This window comes from Gobius niger (genome assembly GCF_951799975.1).
Source record: "Gobius niger genome assembly, contig: SCAFFOLD_63, whole genome shotgun sequence".
Lineage (NCBI taxonomy): Eukaryota > Metazoa > Chordata > Actinopteri > Gobiiformes > Gobiidae > Gobius > Gobius niger.
In genome coordinates this window covers 89,140-109,373 of record NW_027639196.1, presented here as the reverse complement: position 1 = coordinate 109,373, position 20,234 = coordinate 89,140, and the positions used below count along the sequence as shown (strand labels likewise).

At 45.3% G+C, this 20,234-nt stretch overlaps 1 protein-coding gene across 1 annotated transcript in view; it reads right to left on the bottom strand.

The window, feature by feature from the left end:
• The window catches only part of LOC306982776 (phosphatidylinositol 4,5-bisphosphate 3-kinase catalytic subunit alpha isoform-like), a 60,157-nt gene that overhangs the window by 11,093 nt on the left and 28,830 nt on the right, over window positions 1-20,234 (bottom strand). Inside the window, exons 8-16 of the mRNA XM_079583231.1 lie at window positions 18,603-18,656; window positions 17,508-17,617; window positions 14,588-14,729; window positions 13,262-13,347; window positions 9,191-9,296; window positions 7,548-7,700; window positions 6,648-6,773; window positions 6,459-6,577; window positions 6,210-6,291 (exon numbers count right to left, since the gene is read on the bottom strand). Of these exons, the coding sequence (XP_079439357.1) occupies window positions 6,210-6,291; window positions 6,459-6,577; window positions 6,648-6,773; window positions 7,548-7,700; window positions 9,191-9,296; window positions 13,262-13,347; window positions 14,588-14,729; window positions 17,508-17,617; window positions 18,603-18,656 (978 nt within the window). The remainder of the gene's footprint in view (window positions 1-6,209; window positions 6,292-6,458; window positions 6,578-6,647; window positions 6,774-7,547; window positions 7,701-9,190; window positions 9,297-13,261; window positions 13,348-14,587; window positions 14,730-17,507; window positions 17,618-18,602; window positions 18,657-20,234) is intronic.

Below are 20,234 nucleotides of genomic sequence, written 5' to 3'. Positions count from 1 at the left end.
AGTACATCTGCACAAAACATGTACATCAGGGGCCACTCCTTCAGGAGGGAGTACATCTAAACAAAACATGTATATCAGGGGCCACTCCTTCAGCAGGGAGTACATCTACACAAAACATGTACATCAGGGGCCACTCCTTCAGGAGGGAGTACATCTACACAAAACATGTACATCAGGAGCCACTCCTTCAGGAGGGAGTACATCTACACAAAACATGTATATCAGGGGCCACTCCTTCAGGAGGGAGTACATCTACACAAAACATGTATATCAGGGGCCACTCCTTCAGGAGGGAGTACATCTACACAAAACATGTATATCAGGGGCCACTCCTTCAGGAGGGAGTACATCTACACAAAACATGTATATCAGGGGCCACTCCTTCAGGAGGGAGTACATCTACACAAAACATGTACATCAGGGGCCACTCCTTCAGCAGGGAGTACATCTACACAAAACATGTACATCAGGGGCCACTCCTTCAGCAGGGAGTACATCTACACAAAACATGTATATCAGGGGCCACTCCTTCAGGAGGGAGTACATCTACACAAAACATGTATATCAGGGGCCACTCCTTCAGGAGGGAGTACATCTACACAAAACATGTATATCAGGGGCCACTCCTTCAGGAGGGAGTACATCTACACAAAACATGTACATCAGGGGCCACTCCTTCAGCAGGGAGTACATCTACACAAAACATGTACATCAGGGGCCACTCCTTCAGGAGGGAGTACATCTACACAAAACATGTACATCAGGGGCCAGTCCTTCAGCAGGGAGTACATCTACACAAAACATGTACATCAGGGGCCACTCCTTCAGCAGGGAGTACATCTAAACAAAACATGTATATCAGGGGCCACTCCTTCAGGAGGGAGTACATCTACACAAAACATGTACATCAGGGGCCAGTCCTTCAGGAGGGAGTACATCTACACAAAACATGTATATCAGGGGCCACTCCTTCAGGAGGGAGTACATCTACACAAAACATGTATATCAGGGGCCACTCCTTCAGCAGGGAGTACATCTACACAAAACATGTATATCAGGGGCCACTCCTTCAGCAGGGAGTACATCTACACAAAACATGTACATCAGGGGCCACTCCTTCAGGAGGGAGTACATCTACACAAAACATGTATATCAGGGGCCACTCCTTCAGCAGGGAGTACATCTACACAAAACATGTACATCAGGGGCCACTCCTTCAGGAGGGAGTACATCTACACAAAACATGTATATCAGGGGCCACTCCTTCAGCAGGGAGTACATCTACACAAAACATGTACATCAGGGGCCACTCCTTCAGCAGGGAGTACATCTACACAAAACATGTATATCAGGGGCCACTCCTTCAGCAGGGAGTACATCTACACAAAACATGTATATCAGGGGCCACTCCTTCAGGAGGGAGTACATCTACACAAAACATGTACATCAGGGGCCACTCCTTCAGCAGGGAGTACATCTACACAAAACATGTATATCAGGGGCCACTCCTTCAGCAGGGAGTACATCTACACAAAACATGTACATCAGGGGCCACTCCTTCAGCAGGGAGTACATCTACACAAAACATGTATATCAGGGGCCACTCCTTCAGCAGGGAGTACATCTACACAAAACATGTATATCAGGGGCCACTCCTTCAGGAGGGAGTACATCTACACAAAACATGTACATCAGGGGCCACTCCTTCAGCAGGGAGTACATCTACACAAACATGTATATCAGGGGCCACTCCTTCAGCAGGGCCACTCCTTCAGCAGGGAGTACATCTACACAAAACATGTATATCAGGGGCCACTCCTTCAGCAGGGAGTACATCTACACAAAACATGTATATCAGGGGCCACTCCTTCAGGAGGGAGTACATCTACACAAAACATGTACATCAGGGGCCACTCCTTCAGCAGGGAGTACATCTACACAAAACATGTATATCAGGGGCCACTCCTTCAGGAGGGAGTACATCTACACAAAACATGTATATCAGGGGCCACTCCTTCAGCAGGGAGTACATCTACACAAAACATGTATATCAGGGCCACTCCTTCAGGAGGGAGTACATCTACACAAAACATGTATATCAGGGGCCACTCCTTCAGGAGGGAGTACATCTACACAAAACATGTACATCAGGGGCCACTCCTTCAGCAGGGAGTACATCTACACAAAACATGTACATCAGGGGCCACTCCTTCAGCAGGGAGTACATCTACACAAAACATGTACATCAGGGGCCACTCCTTCAGGAGGGAGTACATCTACACAAAACATGTATATCAGGGGCCACTCCTTCAGGAGGGAGTACATCTACACAAAACATGTACATCAGGGGCCACTCCTTCAGGAGGAGTACATCTACACAAAACATGTATATCAGGGGCCACTCCTTCAGGAGGGAGTACATCTACACAAAACATGTACATCAGGGGCCACTCCTTCAGGAGGGAGTACATCTACACAAAACATGTAAGGGAGTACATCTACACAAAACATGTATATCAGGGGCCACTCCTTCAGGAGGGAGTACATCTACACAAAACATGTATATCAGGGGCCACTCCTTCAGGAGGGAGTACATCTACACAAAACATGTACATCAGGGGCCACTCCTTCAGCAGGGAGTACATCTACACAAAACATGTACATCAGGGGCCACTCCTTCAGCAGGGCCACTCCTTCAGCAGGGAGTACATCTACACAAAACATGTACATCAGGGGCCACTCCTTCAGCAGGGAGTACATCTACACAAAACATGTACATCAGGGGCCACTCCTTCAGGAGGGAGTACATCTACACAAAACATGTACATCAGGGGCCACTCCTTCAGCAGGGAGTACATCTACACAAAACATGTATATCAGGGGCCACTCCTTCAGGAGGGAGTACATCTACACAAAACATGTATATCAGGGGCCACTCCTTCAGCAGGGAGTACATCTACACAAAACATGTACATCAGGGGCCACTCCTTCAGCAGGGAGTACATCTACACAAAACATGTATATCAGGGGCCACTCCTTCAGGAGGGAGTACATCTACACAAAACTTGTACATCAGGGGCCACTCCTTCAGCAGGGAGTACATCTACACAAAACTTGTACATCAGGGGCCACTCCTTCAGCAGGGAGTACATCTACACAAAACATGTATATCAGGAGCCACTCCTTCAGCAGGGAGTACATCTACACAAAACATGTATATCAGGGGCCACTCCTTCAGCAGGGAGTACATCTACACAAAACATGTACATCAGGAGCCACTCCTTCAGGAGGGAGTACATCTACACAAAACATGTACATCAGGGGCCACTCCTTCAGCAGGGAGTACATCTACACAAAACATGTATATCAGGGGCCACTCCTTCAGGAGGGAGTACATCTACACAAAACATGTATATCAGGGGCCACTCCTTCAGCAGGGAGTACATCTACACAAAACATGTACATCAGGGGCCACTCCTTCAGGAGGGAGTACATCTACACAAAACATGTATATCAGGGGCCACTCCTTCAGGAGGGAGTACATCTACACAAAACATGTACATCAGGGGCCACTCCTTCAGGAGGGAGTACATCTACACAAAACATGTATATCAGGGGCCACTCCTTCAGGAGGGAGTACATCTACACAAAACATGTATATCAGGGGCCACTCCTTCAGCAGGGAGTACATCTACACAAAACATGTACATCAGGGGCCACTCCTTCAGCAGGGAGTACATCTACACAAAACATGTACATCAGGGGCCACTCCTTCAGCAGGGAGTACATCTACACAAAACATGTATATCAGGGGCCACTCCTTCAGCAGGGAGTACATCTACACAAAACATGTATATCAGGGGCCACTCCTTCAGGAGGGAGTACATCTACACAAAACATGTATATCAGGGGCCACTCCTTCAGCAGGGAGTACATCTACACAAAACATGTACATCAGGGGCCACTCCTTCAGGAGGGAGTACATCTACACAAAACATGTATATCAGGGGCCACTCCTTCAGCAGGGAGTACATCTACACAAAACATGTACATCAGGGGCCACTCCTTCAGGAGGGAGTACATCTACACAAAACATGTATATCAGGGGCCACTCCTTCAGCAGGGAGTACATCTACACAAAACATGTATATCAGGGGCCACTCCTTCAGCAGGGAGTACATCTACACAAAACATGTACATCAGGGGCCACTCCTTCAGGAGGGAGTACATCTACACAAAACATGTATATCAGGGGCCACTCCTTCAGGAGGGAGTACATCTACACAAAACATGTACATCAGGGGCCACTCCTTCAGCAGGGAGTACATCTACACAAAACATGTATATCAGGGGCCACTCCTTCAGCAGGGAGTACATCTGCACAAAACATGTACATCAGGGGCCACTCCTTCAGGAGGGAGTACATCTACACAAAACATGTATATCAGGGGCCACTCCTTCAGCAGGGAGTACATCTGCACAAAACATGTATATCAGGGGCCACTCCTTCAGCAGGGAGTACATCTACACAAAACATGTATATCAGGGGCCACTCCTTCAGGAGGGAGTACATCTACACAAAACATGTACATCAGGAGCCACTCCTTCAGGAGGGAGTACATCTACACAAAACATGTATATCAGGGGCCACTCCTTCAGCAGGGAGTACATCTGCACAAAACATGTATATCAGGGGCCACTCCTTCAGGAGGGAGTACATCTACACAAAACATGTATATCAGGGGCCACTCCTTCAGGAGGGAGTACATCTACACAAAACATGTATATCAGGGGCCACTCCTTCAGGAGGGAGTACATCTACACAAAACATGTATATCAGGGGCCACTCCTTCAGCAGGGAGTACATCTACACAAAACATGTACATCAGGGGCCACTCCTTCAGGAGGGAGTACATCTACACAAAACATGTATATCAGGGGCCACTCCTTCAGCAGGGAGTACATCTGCACAAAACATGTATATCAGGGGCCACTCCTTCAGCAGGGAGTACATCTACACAAAACATGTACATCAGGGGCCACTCCTTCAGCAGGGAGTACATCTACACAAAACATGTATATCAGGGGCCACTCCTTCAGCAGGGAGTACATCTACACAAAACATGTATATCAGGGGCCACTCCTTCAGCAGACGAGGGTATGGATGAGGTCTGAGTCTTGTCTGGGTGGAGTCTTGGTCAGGTGTGGGTGGGGTCTTGGTCAGGGGTGGGTGGGGTCTTGGTCAGGTGTGGGTGGAGTCTGGGTCAGGTGTGGGTGGTCTGGGTCAGGTGTGGGTGGGGTCTTGGTCAGGTGTGGGTGGAGTCTTGGTCAGGTGTGGGTGGAGTCTTGGTCAGGTGTGGGTGGGGTCTTGGTCAGGTGTGGGTGGAGTCTTGGTCAGGTGTGGGTGGAGTCTTGGTCAGATGTGGGTGGTCTGGGTCAGGTGTGGGTGGAGTCTTGGTCAGATGTGGGTGGAGTCTTGGTCAGATGTGGGTGGGGTCTTGGTCAGGTGTGGGTGGAGTCTTGGTCAGGTGTGGGTGGAGTCTTGGTCAGATGTGGGTGGTCTGGGTCAGGTGTGGGTGGAGTCTTGGTCAGGTGTGGGTGGGGTCTTGGTCAGGTGTGGGTGGAGTCTTGGTCAGGTGTGGGTGGAGTCTTGGTCAGATGTGGGTGGAGTCTTGGTCAGATGTGGGTGGTCTGGGTCAGGTGTGGGTGGAGTCTTGGTCAGGTGTGGGTGGGGGTCTTGGTCAGGTGTGGGTGGAGTCTTGGTCAGGTGTGGGTGGGGTCTTGGTCAGGTGTGGGTGGAGTCTTGGTCAGGTGTGGGTGGAGTCTTGGTCAGGTGTGGGTGGAGTCTTGGTCAGGTGTGGGTGGGGTCTTGGTCAGGTGTGGGTGGAGTCTTGGTCAGGTGTGGGTGGGGTCTTGGTCAGGTGTGGGTGGAGTCTTGGTCAGGTGTGGGTGGAGTCTTGGTCAGGTGTGGGTGGAGTCTTGGTCAGGTGTGGGTGGGGTCTTGGTCAGGTGTGGGTGGAGTCTTGGTCAGGTGTGGGTGGGGTCTTGGTCAGGTGTGGGTGGAGTCTTGGTCAGGTGTGGGTGGAGTCTTGGTCAGGTGTGGGTGGAGTCTTGGTCAGGTCTGGGTGGAGTCTTGGTCAGGTGTGGGTGGAGTCTTGGTCAGGTCTGGGTGGTCTGGGTGGTGTGGGTGGTCTGGGTGGAGGTGGTACCTGTGAAACCTCGTCCCTGGAGTTCCACTTCACCGACAGCAGCAGTTTGGGCAGAGACTCAGGGAAGTTCACGCAGTAATGTCTGAAACAAACAAAACGATTTACCAGGGGGTGCTCTCACCTGCACCAGCCTCCACCAGGGGGCGCTCTCACCTGCACCAGCCTCCACCAGGGGGCGCTCTCACCTGCACCAGCCTCCACCAGGGGGCGCTCTCACCTGCACCAGCCTCCACCAGGGGGCGCTCTCACCTGTGTCTCCAGAGGAAGTCCTTGTCCTGCTCCGACAGCTCGTACAGAGGGTCCCTGGAGCCGAGCACCTTCAGCTGCTCCACCTCGGACTCCGACAGGCTCTCACAGGCCACGCCCCTCTGCAAACACAGAGGCTCAGTCCCGGTCCGGTCCCGGTCCGGTCCCGGTCCGGTCCCGGTCGGGTCTTACCAGGCCTGGGGAGTAGCCGAGCTCGCGGCTGATGGTCCAGTGGGCGTGGTCTTCGATCTGCGTCTCGTCCGGAAACACCACGGTCTGATTAAACCACGAGAACTCCAGCTCCAGACACGGGCTCTCCTGCAGAGCAGAGGAGATCTCAGTCATCCAGGAACCATCCAGGAACCATCCAGGAACCATCCAGGAACCATCCAGGAACCATCCAGGAACCAGAGCAGATCTCAGTCATCCAGGAACCAGAGGAGATCTCAGTCATCCAGGAACCATCCAGGAACCAGAGCAACTCTCAGTCATCCAGGAACCATCCAGGAACCATCCAGGAACCATCCAGGAACCATCCAGGAACCAGAGCAGATCTCAGTCATCCAGGAACCATCCAGGAACCATCCAGGAACCAGAGGAGATCTCAGTCATCCAGGAACCATCCAGGAACCAGAGCAACTCTCAGTCATCCAGGAACCATCCAGGAACCAGAGCAACTCTCAGTCATCCAGGAACCATCCAGGAACCAGAGCAGTGAGACTAAATTATCATCGACTGGACTGATTCCCTGGAGCTTATTCGTCTGAATTTGATTATTAGAGTTTACCTTTATGAGCACATTACAGACACCAATGTGGGAGTACCTTGTTGAGGGAGTACCTTGTTGGGGTTGGGGGGAGTAACTTGTTGTTGAGGGAGTACCTTGTTGGGGTTGGGGGGAGTAACTTGTTGTTGAGGGAGTACCTTGTTGGGGTTGGGGGGAGTACCTTGTTGTTGGGGGAGTACCTTGTTGAGGGAGTACCTTGTTGGGGTTGGAGGGAGTACCTTGTTGTTGGGGGAGTACCTTGTTGAGGGAGTACCTTGTTGGGGGGAGTAACTTGTTGTCAGGGGAGTACCTTGTTGGGGGAGTACCTTGTTGGGGTTGGAGGTGGCCGTGCCGATGGGGTTGAGCAGATCTTCCAGCCCGTGAGGAACCGGCCACAGACTCAGAGCCAACTTTCCCGAAACAAGAACGTCCTTAAAGTCGAAAAGGTTCACGTTTCCCCAGGCCAGAGGACAGTGTTCCTGTAACACATGTTACACAGAGGACAGTGTTCCTGTAACACATGTTACACAGAGGACAGTGTTCCTGTAACACATGTTACACAGAGGACAGTGTTCCTGTAACACATGTTACACAGAGGACAGTGTTCCTGTAACACATGTTACACAGAGGACAGTGTTCCTGTAACACATGTTACACAGAGGACAGTGTTCCTGTAACACATGTGACACAGAGGACAGTGTTCCTGTAACACATGTTACACAGAGGACAGTGTTCCTGTAACACATGTTACACAGAGGACAGTGTTCCTGTAACACATGTTACACAGAGGACAGTGTTCCTGTAACACACGTTTACATTTTACAATTTTTAAAGGATCTATATCCTGCTATTTTAGCCATTCCAAAGTGAAGTATAGGCATGTATATGATATATTGTACCTCTACCACTATGGAGCCTCATTTTTGTGATAAATATAAGTGTTTTCTGGAGGTATTTTTCAAACCCGGAAGACACAACGCTTCGAATCAGTTAACTCCGCCCCCTCTCTGTTAACCCCGCCCCCTCTCTCAGTTAACTCCGCCCCCTCTCTCCGCACATACTTTACCGTAATATAAATAAACAGCAATAAGTGAAGTCACTTCACGATGCAGTTATACGGAGTTGACATCTGCAACACAGCTTCATAAATGGCTAACACACATGCTAATATGCTAACACACAAGCTAATTTGCTAACACACAAGCTAATATGCTAACACACATGCTAATATGCTAACACACATGCTACTATGCTAACACACAAGCTAACCCGCGTTTGGATTGACTCACCCTCTGCTCCATCGCTGTTTACATTATGGGACTCGCGTTGGTTATAAAAGTTAATCCACTTTGATTCAGGTGAAGGTTCACAAACATCCATCAGTGACAGTCACAGAAAAACACCATTTTGGTGAAAGTCGCTGAATCCAGGAGAAACAAACAGCTGAGTGGCCTCTTCCTGAAAAAGGCTGAATAAACTCCAATCCTCGTAGCCAAACGCGCTTCTTTTTCTCCGTGACATGATCGTTAGTTAAGAATAAAGAACAGGTGTGTCCAGTTATAACGAGCTCCATCTTCAGCTGCAGCGCAAACATGACTGATCTGTTCAGACGCTCAGGGTTTGTTTTGGCCACAGCTGACCTGGAAGCACCTCGGGCACAGCCTTTTTTTTACTGAGAGCTGCGTGAATGAAGCCACAAACCACTCTGGGGGTGTTTTTGATAAGGAAATAGCAGAACAACATGGCTAAAAGCTCTAAAAAGTCGATTTTGCAGGATATAGGACCTTTAAAGATTGTTTTGACATTTTTCACCACCATTTTTAAACTTTTTCCACATTTTACTGCATTGCTTACACTTTGTTCCCCATATTTTCCCATTTTGTTTTCCCATTTTTTCCATTATATTCTAATTTTTTCCAAATATTTTAATTTTTTTTTCCAAATGTTACAGCATTTTAAACTTTTTTACCTCCTTGGCTCCTTTCCTTCCCTTGACGGAGCAGATGGACAGACAGAGTCGAGCCGAGCGCGGCAGGTCACACAGCGAGAGGTCGTAGGTCAGCCACTCGTTCCACCTGAGACGAGGAGACGAGGAGTTAGGAGTTAGGAGACGAGGAGTTAGGAGACGAGGAGAGAGGAGAGAGGAGACGAGGAGACATGTATTGGTTGGATTGGGTGGGGGTGGAGGGTGTCTGGTTATGGGATGGTAGATGGTGGTACCTGGGGTTGGAGCAGGGCACTCTCTGGGTGTTGACATTGAACAGGCTAATGCTAACGGCTATAGGAAAATACATTGAACAGGCTAATGCTAACGGCTATAGGAAAATACATTGAACAAGCTAATGCTAACAGCTATAGGAAAATACATTAAACAAGATAATGCTAATGGCTATAGGAAAATACATTGAACAAGCTAATGCTAACGGCTATAGGAAAATACATTGAACAGGCTAATGCTAACGGCTATAGGAAAATACATTGAACAGGCTAATGCTAACAGCTATAGGAAAATACATTGAACAAGCTAATGCGAACGGCTATAGGAAAATACATTGAACAGGCTAATGCTAACGGCTATAGGAAAATACATTGAACAAGCTAATGCTAACGGCTATAGGAAAATACATTGAACAGGCTAATGTTAGCGGCTATAGGAAAATACATTGAACAAGCTAATGCTAACGGCTATAGGAAAATACATTGAACAGGCTAATGCTAACGGCTATAGGAAAATACATTGAACAGGCTAATGCCAACGGCTATAGAAAAATACATTGAACAAGCTAATGCTAACGGCTATAGGAAAATACATTGAACAGGCTAATGCGAACAGCTATAGGAAAATACATTGAACAGGCTAATGCTAACGGCTATAGGAAAATACATTGAACAAGCTAATGCTACCGGCTATAGAAAAATACATTGAACAAGATAATGCTAACGGCTATAGGAAAATACATTGAACAGGCTAATGCTAACGGCTATAGAAAAATACATTGAACAGGCTAGTGCTAACGGCTATAGGAAAATACATTGAACAATCTAATGCTAACGGCTATAGGAAAATACATTGAACAGGCTAGTGCTATCGGCTATAGGAAAATACATTGAACAAGCTAATGCTAACGGCTATAGGAAAATACATTGAACAAGCTAATGCTAACGGCTATAGAAAAATACATTGAACAGGCTAGTGCTAACGGCTATAGGAAAATACATTGAACAATCTAATGCTAACGGCTATAGGAAAATACATTGAACAGGCTAGTGCTAACGGCTATAGGAAAATACATTGAACAAGCTAATGCTAACGGCTATAGGAAAATACATTGAACAAGATAATGCTAACGGCTATAGGAAAATACATTGAACAGGCTAATGCTAACGGCTATAGGAAAATACATTGAACAAGCTAATGCTAACGGCTATAGGAAAATACATTGAACAAGATAATGCTAACGGCTATAGGAAAATACATTGAACAAGCTAATGCTAACGGCTATAGGAAAATACATTGAACAAGCTAATGCTAACGGCTATAGGAAAATACATTGAACAAGCTAATGCTAACGGCTATAGAAAAATACATTGAACAGGCTAGTGCTAACGGCTATAGGAAAATACATTGAACAATCTAATGCTAACGGCTATAGGAAAATACATTGAACAGGCTAGTGCTAACGGCTATAGGAAAATACATTGAACAAGCTAATGCTAACGGCTATAGGAAAATACATTGAACAAGATAATGCTAACGGCTATAGGAAAATACATTGAACAGGCTAATGCTAACGGCTATAGAAAAATACATTGAACAGGCTAATGCTAACGGCTATAGGAAAATACATTGAACAGTCTAATGCTAACGGCTATAGGAAAATACATTGAACAGGCTAATGCTAATGGCTATAGGAAAATACATTGAACAGGCTAATGCTACCGGCTATAGGAAAATACATTGAACAAGATAATGCTAACGGCTATAGGAAAATACATTGAACAAGCTAATGCTAACGGCTATAGGAAAATACATTGAACAGGCTAATGCTAACGGCTATAGGAAAATATATTGAACAGGCTAATGCTACCGGCTATAGGAAAATACATTGAACAAGCTAATGCTACCGGCTATAGAAAAATACATTGAACAAGATAATGCTAACGGCTATAGGAAAATACATTGAAAAAGCTAATGCTAACGGCTATAGGAAAATACATTGAACAGGCTAATGCTAACGGCTATAGAAAAATACATTGAACAGGCTAATGCTAACGGCTATAGGAAAATACATTGAACAGTCTAATGCTAACGGCTATAGGAAAATACATTGAACAGGCTAATGCTAATGGCTATAGGAAAATACATTGAACAGGCTAATGCTACCGGCTATAGGAAAATACATTGAACAAGATAATGCTAACGGCTATAGGAAAATACATTGAACAAGCTAATGCTAACGGCTATAGGAAAATACATTGAACAAGCTAATGCTAACGGCTATAGGAAAATACATTGAACAAGCTCATGCTAACGGCTATAGAAAAATACATTGAACAAGATAATGCTAACGGCTATAGGAAAATACATTGAACAAGCTAATGTTAACGGCTATAGGAAAATACATTGAACAAGCTCATGCTAACGGCTATAGAAAAATACATTGAACAGGCTAATGCTAATGGCTATAGGAAAATACATTGAACAGTCTAATGCTAACGGCTATAGGAAAATACATTGAACAGGCTAATGCTACCGGCTATAGGAAAATACATTGAACAATCTAATGCTAACGGCTACAGGAAAATACATTGAACAGGCTAATGCTAACGGCTATAGGAAAATACATTGAACAGGCTAATGCTAAGGCTATAGGAAAATACATTGAACAAGCTCATGCTAACGGCTATAGAAAAATACATTGAACAAGATAATGCTAACGGCTATAGGAAAATACATTGAACAGGCTAATGCTAACGGCTATAGGAAAATACATTGAACAGTCTAATGCTAACGGCTATAGGAAAATACATTGAACCGGCTAATGTTAGCGGCTATAGAAAAATACATTAAACAAGCTAATGCTAACGGCTATAGGAAAATACATTGAACAGGCTAATGCTAACGGCTATAGAAAAATACATTGAACAGGCTAATGTTAGCGGCTATAGAAAAATACATTAAACAAGCTAATGCTAACGGCTATAGGAAAATACATTGAACAAGCTAATGCTAACGGCTATAGGAAAATACATTGAACAAGCTAATGCTAACGGCTATAGGAAAATACATTGAACAGGCTAATGCTAACGGCTATAGAAAAATACATTGAACAGGCTAATGCTAACGGTTATAGGAAAATACATTGAACAGGCTAATGCTAACGGCTATAGGAAAATACATTGAACAGGCTAATGCTAACGGCTATAGAAAAATACATTGAACAGGCTAATGCTAACGGCTATAGGAAAATACATTGAACAAGCTAATGCTAACGGCTATAGGAAAATACATTGAACAGGCTAATGCTAACGGTTATAGGAAAATACATTGAACAGGCTAATGCTAACGGCTATAGGAAAATACATTGAACAGGCTAATGCTAACGGCTATAGGAAAATACATTGAACAGGCTAATGCGAACGGCTGCTAACTCTGGGTGTTGGGTTATGAGTATGGGTTGGATTGGGTGGTTAGGGGGTAGATGGCGGTACCTGGGGTTGGAGCAGGGTACTCTCTGGGTGTTGGGTTATGTGTATGGGTTGGATTGGGTGGTTAGGGGGTAGATGGCGGTACCTGGGGTTGGAGCAGGGTACTCTCTGGGTGTTGGGTTATGTGTATGGGTTGGATTGGGTGGTTAGGGGGTAGATGGAGGTACCTGGGGTTAGAGCAGGGTACTCTCTGGGTGTTGGGTTCTGTGTATGGGTTGGATTGGGTGGTTAGGGGGTAGATGGAGGTACCTGGGGTTGGAGCAGGGTACTCTCTGGGTGTTGGGTTATGTGTATGGGTTGGATTGGGTGGTTAGGGGGTAGATGGAGGTACCTGGGGTTGGAGCAGGGCACTCTCTGGGTGTTGACGTTGTCACACAGAGGTTCTCCTCCGTGGTAGATCCCGGTCCGGACGTAGATCTGAGACAGAGATGTTTTCACATGTCAGAGTTTAAAGGGTTTTCAGTGACACTTTCCCTTTAATTAAGTTTTCCTTTATTAATCTCTGCGTTCTTGGCCTTTGACCCTTGACCTGTAGGGGTCGGGAGCTGTTATCGGGGGCGGGCGCTCCGGGGGGCAGGTCGGGTGAAGCGTCTTCCTCAAGGACACAACGACAGTGGGCATTTTGCGGGAGCTGGGATTCGAACCCCCCGACTTTCCAATCCCGAGACGACCCGCCCTACCAACGGCGCCCCCGTCTGGAGCATCGTGGTAGTAGTAGAAGCAGTAGTGATGCAGTAATAGTAATAGTATAATAATAGTAATAGTAGTAGTAATAGCAATAGTAATAGTAGCAGTTGTGGTAGTAGTAGTAGAAGCAGTAGTAATACAGTAATAGTAATAGTAATAGTAATAGTAATAGTAATAGTAATAGTAATAGTATAGTAATAGTAATAGTAATAGTAATAGTAATACTAGCAGTTGTGGTAGTAGTAGTAGAATTAGTAGTGATACAGTAATAGTAATAGTGTAGTAATAGTAATAGTATAGTAATAGCAATAGTAATAGTAGCAGTTGTGGTAGTAGTAGTAGAAGCAGTAGTAATACAGTAATAGTAATAGTATAGTAATAGTAATAGTAATAGTAATAGTAATAGTAATAGTAATGGTATAGTAATAGTAATAGTAGTAGTAATAGTAATGGTATAGTAATAGTAATAGTAATAGTAATAGTAATAGTAATAGTAATAGTAATAGTAATGGTATAGTAATAGTAATAGTAGTAGTAATAGTAATAGTAATACTAGCAGTTGTGGTAGTAGTAGTAGAAGCAGCAGTGATACAGTAATAGTATAGTAATAGTAATAGTATTGTAATAGTAATAGTAATAGTAATAGTAATAGTAATAGTAATAATAGTAGTAATAGTAGTAGTAAAAGTATAGTTATAGTAATAGTAGTAGTAATAGTAGTAGTAATAGTAATAGTAGTAGTATAGTAATAGTAATAGTAATAGCAATAGTAATAGTAGTAGTAATAGTAATAGTAATAGTAATAGTAGTAGTAATAGTAATAGTATAGTAATAGTAATGGTAAAAGTAATAGTAGCAGTTGTGATAATAGTAGTAGAAGCAGTAGTGATACAGTAGTAGTAATAGTATAGTAATAGTAATAGTATAGTAATAGTAGTAGTACTAGTAATAGTAGTAGTATTAGTCGTACCTTGTCGATGTCGCGGATGTTGACGTTGACGTAGGTGGCGCACAGCAGTCGCAGCCGCAGCAAAGTGTTAAAGGCCCAGAGCGTCCGGATGGAGTCGGACCCGGAGCCAGAGGGACAGGGCGAGGGCTGAGGGGTCCTCCGACTGAAACATATCCATATATAATCAATATATAATCAATATATAATCAATATATAATCAATAACATGAGCCAGAGGGACAGGGCGAGGGCTGAGGGGTCCTCCGACTGAAACATATCCATATATAATCAATATATAATCAATATATAATCAATAACATGAGCCAGAGGGACAGGGCGAGGGCTGAGGGGTCCTCCGACTGAAACATATCCATATATAATCAATATATAATCAATATATAATCAATATATAATCAATATATAATCAATATATAATCAATAACATGAGCCAGAGGGACAGGGCGAGGGCTGAGGGGTCCTCCGACTGAAACATATCCATATATAATCAATATATAATCAATATATAATCAATAACATGAGCCAGAGGGACAGGGCGAGGGCTGAGGGGTCCTCCGACTGAAACATATCCATATATAATCAATATATAATCAATATATAATCAATAACATGAGCCAGAGGGACAGGGCGAGGGCTGAGGGGTCCTCCGACTGTAACATATCGATATATAATCAATATATAATCAATATATAATCAATAACATGAGCCAGAGGGACAGGGCGAGGGCTGAGGGGTCCTCCGACTGAAACATGTCGATATATAATCAATATATAATCAATATATAATCAATAACATGAGCCAGAGGGACAGGGCGAGGGCTGAGGGGTCCTCCGACTGAAACATATCCATATATAATCAATATATAATCAATATATAATCAATATATAATCAGTAACATGAGCCAGAGGGACAGGGCGAGGGCTGAGGGGTCCTCCGACTGAAACATTTCAATATATAATCAATATATAATCAATATATAATCAATATATAATCAATATATAATCAGTAACATGAGCCAGAGGGACAGGGCGAGGGCTGAGGGGTCCTCCGACTGAAACATATCAATATATAATCAATATATAATCAATATATAATCAGTAACATGAGCCAGAGGGACAGGGCGAGGGCTGAGGGGTCCTCCGACTGAAACAAATCAGTATATAATCAATATATAATCAATATATAATCAATATATAATCAATAACATGAGCCGGAGGGACAGGGCGAGGGCTGAGGGGTCCTCCGACTGAAACACATCGATATATAATCAATATATAATCAATAGCTATCTATAGCCGTTAGCATTTGCCTGTTTAATGTATTTTCCTATAGCCGTTAGCATTTGCCTGTTCAATGTATTTTCCTAAAGCCGTTAGCATTAGCTTGTTTAATGTATTTTCCTATAGCCATTAGCATTAGCTTGTTCAGTGTATTTTCCTATAGCCGTTCGCATTATCTTGTTCAATGTATTTTCCTATAGCCATTAGCATTAGCCTGTTCAATGTATTTTCCTCTAGCCGTTAGCATTTGCCTGTTCAATGTATTTTCCTATAGCCGTTAGCATTTGCTTGTTCAATGTATTTTCCTATAACTGTTAGCATTAGCCTGTTTAATGAATTTTCCTATAGCCGTTAGCATTAGCCTGTTCAATGTATTTTCCTATAGCCATTAGCATTAGCCTGTTCAATGTATTTTCCTATAGCCATTAGCATTAGCTTGTTCAATGTATTTTCCTATAGCCGTTAGCATTAGCCTGTTCAATGTATGTTCCTGTAACCATTAGCATTAGCCTGTTCAATGTATTTTCCTATAGCTGTTAGCATTAACCTGTTCAATGTATTTTCCTATAGCCGTTAGGATTAGCCTGTTTAATGTATTTTCCTATAGCCGTTAGCATTAGCTTGTTCAATGTATCTTCCTATAGCCATTAGCATTAGCCTGTTCAATGTATTTTCCTATAGCCGTTCGCATTAGCTTGTTCAATGTATGTTCCTGTAACCATTAGCATTAGCCTGTTCAATGTATTTTCCTATAGCCGTTAGCATTAGCCTGTTCAATGTATTTTCCTATAGCCGTTAGCATTAGCCTGTTCAATGTATGTTCCTGTAACCATTAGCATTAGCCTGTTCAATGTATTTTCCTATAGCTGTTAGCATTAACCTGTTCAATGTATTTTCCTATAGCCGTTAGGATTAGCCTGTTTAATGTATTTTCCTATAGCCGTTAGCATTAGCTTGTTCAATGTATCTTCCTATAGCCATTAGCATTAGCCTGTTCAATGTATTTTCCTATAGCCGTTCGCATTAGCTTGTTCAATATATGTTCCTGTAACCATTAGCATTAGCCTGTTCAATGTATTTTCCTATAGCCGTTAGCATTAGCCTGTTCAATGTATTTTCCTATAGCCGTTAGCATTAGCCTGTTCAATGTATTTTCCTATAGCAGTTAGCATTAGCCTGTTCAATGTATTTTCCTATAGCCATTAGCATTAGCCTGTTCAATGTATTTTCCTATAGCCATTAGCATTAGCTTGTTCAATGTATTTTCCTATAGCCGTTAGCATTAGCCTGTTCAATGTATGTTCCTGAAACCATTAGCATTAGCCTGTTCAATGTATTTTCCTATAGCTGTTAGCATTAGCCTGTTCAATGTATTTTCCTATAACCGTTAGCATTAGCCTGTTCAATGTATTTTCCTATAGCTGTTAGCATTAGCCTGTTCAATGTATTTTCCTATAGCCGTTAGCATTCGCCTGTTCAATGTATTTTCCTATATCGGTCCTTTGGAGATGTGACTTTAGATCAGAATGAGCCTCTCTAAAGCTGTTGGACACATCATACCTGTAAGGGGGCGTGTCTCACCTGTAAGGGGGCCTGTCTCACCTGTAAGGGGGCGTGTCTCACCTGTAAGGGGGCGTGTCTCACCTGTATGAGGGCGTGACAAAGCCAGAGGACGGGAGCTGGGAGAACAGAGAGTCTTTGGACACGAGCATCAGGTGAGGAAGACGACCCACCGACAGACAGGAGCGGATATACTGAGGAGAGAGAGACGGGTGAGAGGGGGAGACGGGTGAGAGGGGGAGACGGGAGAGAGGGAGACGGGGGAGAGAGGGAGAGGGGTGAGAGAGGGAGACGGGGGAGAGAGGGAGACGGGAGAGAGGGAGACGGGTGAGAGGGAGGCGGGGGAGAGGGGGAGACAGGAGAGAGAGGGAGACGGGTGAGAGAGGGAGACGGGTGAGAGAGGGAGACGGGTGAGAGAGGGAGACGGGAGAGAGAGGGAGACGGGTGAGAGAGGGAGACGGGAGAGAGAGGGAGACGGGTGAGAGAGGGAGACGGGTGAGAGAGGGAGACGGGTGAGAGGGGGAGACGGGGGAGAGGGGGAGACGGGGGAGAGAGAGACGGGGGAGAGGGGGAGACGGGTGAGAGGGGGACGGGTGAGAGAGGGAGACGGGTGAGAGGGAGACGGGTGAGAGGGGGAGACGGGGAGAGAGGGAGACGGGGGAGAGAGGGAGACGGGTGAGAGAGGGAGACGGGTGAGAGAGGGAGACGGGTGAGAGAGGGAGACGGGTGAGAGGGGGAGACGGGGGAGAGGGGGAGACGGGGGAGAGAGAGACGGGGGAGAGGGGGAGACGGGTGAGAGGGGGAGAGGGGGGAGAGGGGGAGACGGGTGAGAGGGGGAGACAGGGGGAGAGGGGGAGACGGGGGAGAGGGAGACGGGGGAGAGAGGGAGATGGGTGAGAGGGGGAGAGAGAGAGGGAGACGGGAGAGGGGGAAATGGGTGAGAGGGGGAGAGAGAGGGGGAGACGGGTGAGAGAGGGAGACGGGTGAGAGGGGGAGAGAGAGAGGGAGACGGGAGAGGGAGGGAGAGGGAGGGAGACGGGTGAGAGGGGGAGACGGGTGAGGGGGGGAGACGGGTGAGAGAGGGAGACGGGTGAGAGAGGGAGACGGGTGAAAAATCAGAATCTGTTGTAAAAATGAAGACTGGGTGAGACTGAAGTAGATGAAGGACTGAGGGAGTACCTTGTACTGACTGAGTGGATATTTCTCCAGCAGGTACTCATCACAGCCACAAACCTGAAACACAGACGTTACTGTGACTCCAGTTTGTTCTGTCCAGGAGTTACTGAGATTATGCAGAATGTGTGTAGTAGTAGCAGTAGTTTAAGTACCTAAGTACCTAGTATGTACTGCCCCTGTTACTCCTGCAGTAATAGTAGTAGTAGTAGTAGTAGTAGTAGTAGTGGTAGTAGAAGTACCTTGAGTATGTACTGCCCCTGGTACTCCTGCAGTAGAAGTAGTAGTAGAAGTACCTTGAGTATGTACTGCCCCTGGTACTCCTGCAGTAGCAGTAGTAGTAGTAGTAGCAGTAGTAGAAGTACCTTGAGTATGTACTGCCCCTGGAACCCCTGCAGTAGAAGTAGTAGTAGAAGTACCTTGAGTATGTACTGCCCCCGGTACTCCTGCAGTAGCAGTAGTAGTAGTAGTAGCAGTAGTAGAAGTACCTTGAGTATGTACTGCCCCTGGTACTCCTGCAGTAGTAGTAGTAGTAGTAGAAGTACCTTGAGTATGTACTGCCCCTGGTACTCCTGCAGTAGTAGTAGTAGTAGAAGTACCTTGAGTATGTACTGCCCCTGGTACTCCTGCAGTAGTAGTAGTAGTAGAAGTAGTAGTAGTAGTAGTAGAAGTACCTTGAGTATGTACTGCCCCTGGTACTCCTACAGTAGTAGTAGTAGTAGTAGAAGTACCTTGAGTATGTACTGCCCCTGGTACTCCTGCAGTAACAGTAGTAGTAGAAGTAGTAGTAGTAGTAGTAGTAGTAGAAGTACCTTGAGTATGTACTGCCCCTGGTACTCCTGCAGTAGTAGTAGAAGTAGAAGTACCTTGAGTATGTACTGCCCCTGGTACTCCTGCAGTAGTAGTAGTAGTAGTAGTAGATGTACCTTGAGTATGTACTGCCCTTGGTACTCCTGCAGTAGTAGTAGTAGTAGTAGTAGAAGTACCTTGAGTATGTACTGCCCCTGGTACTCCTGTAGTAGTAGTAGTAGTAGTAGAAGTACCTTGAGTATGTACTGCCCCTGGTACTACTGCAGTAGTAGTAGTAGTAGAAGTACCTTGAGTATGTACTGCCCCTGGTACTCCTGCAGTAGTAGTAGTAGTAGAAGTACCTTGAGTATGTACTGCCCCTGGTACTCCTGCAGTAGTAGTAGTAGTAGAAGTACCTTGAGTATGTACTGGCCCTGGTACTCCTGCAGTAGTAGTAGTAGTAGAAGTACCTTGAGTATGTACTGCCCCTGGTACTCCTGCAGTAGTAGTAGTAGTAGTAGAAGTACCTTGAGTATGTACTGGCCCTGGTACTCCTGCAGTAGTAGTAGTAGTAGTAGAAGTACCTTGAGTATGTACTGGCCCTGGTACTCCTGCAGTAGTAGCAGTAGTAGTAGAAGTACCTTGAGTATGTACTGCCCCTGGTACTCCTGCAGTAGTAGTAGTAGTAGAAGTACCTTGAGTATGTACTGCCCCTGGTACTCCTGCAGTAGTAGTAGTAGTAGAAGTACCTTGAGTATGTACTACCCCTGGTACTCCTGCAGTAGTAGTAGTAGTAGTAGTAGATGTACCTTGAGTATGTACTGCCCTTGGTACTCCTGCAGTAGTAGT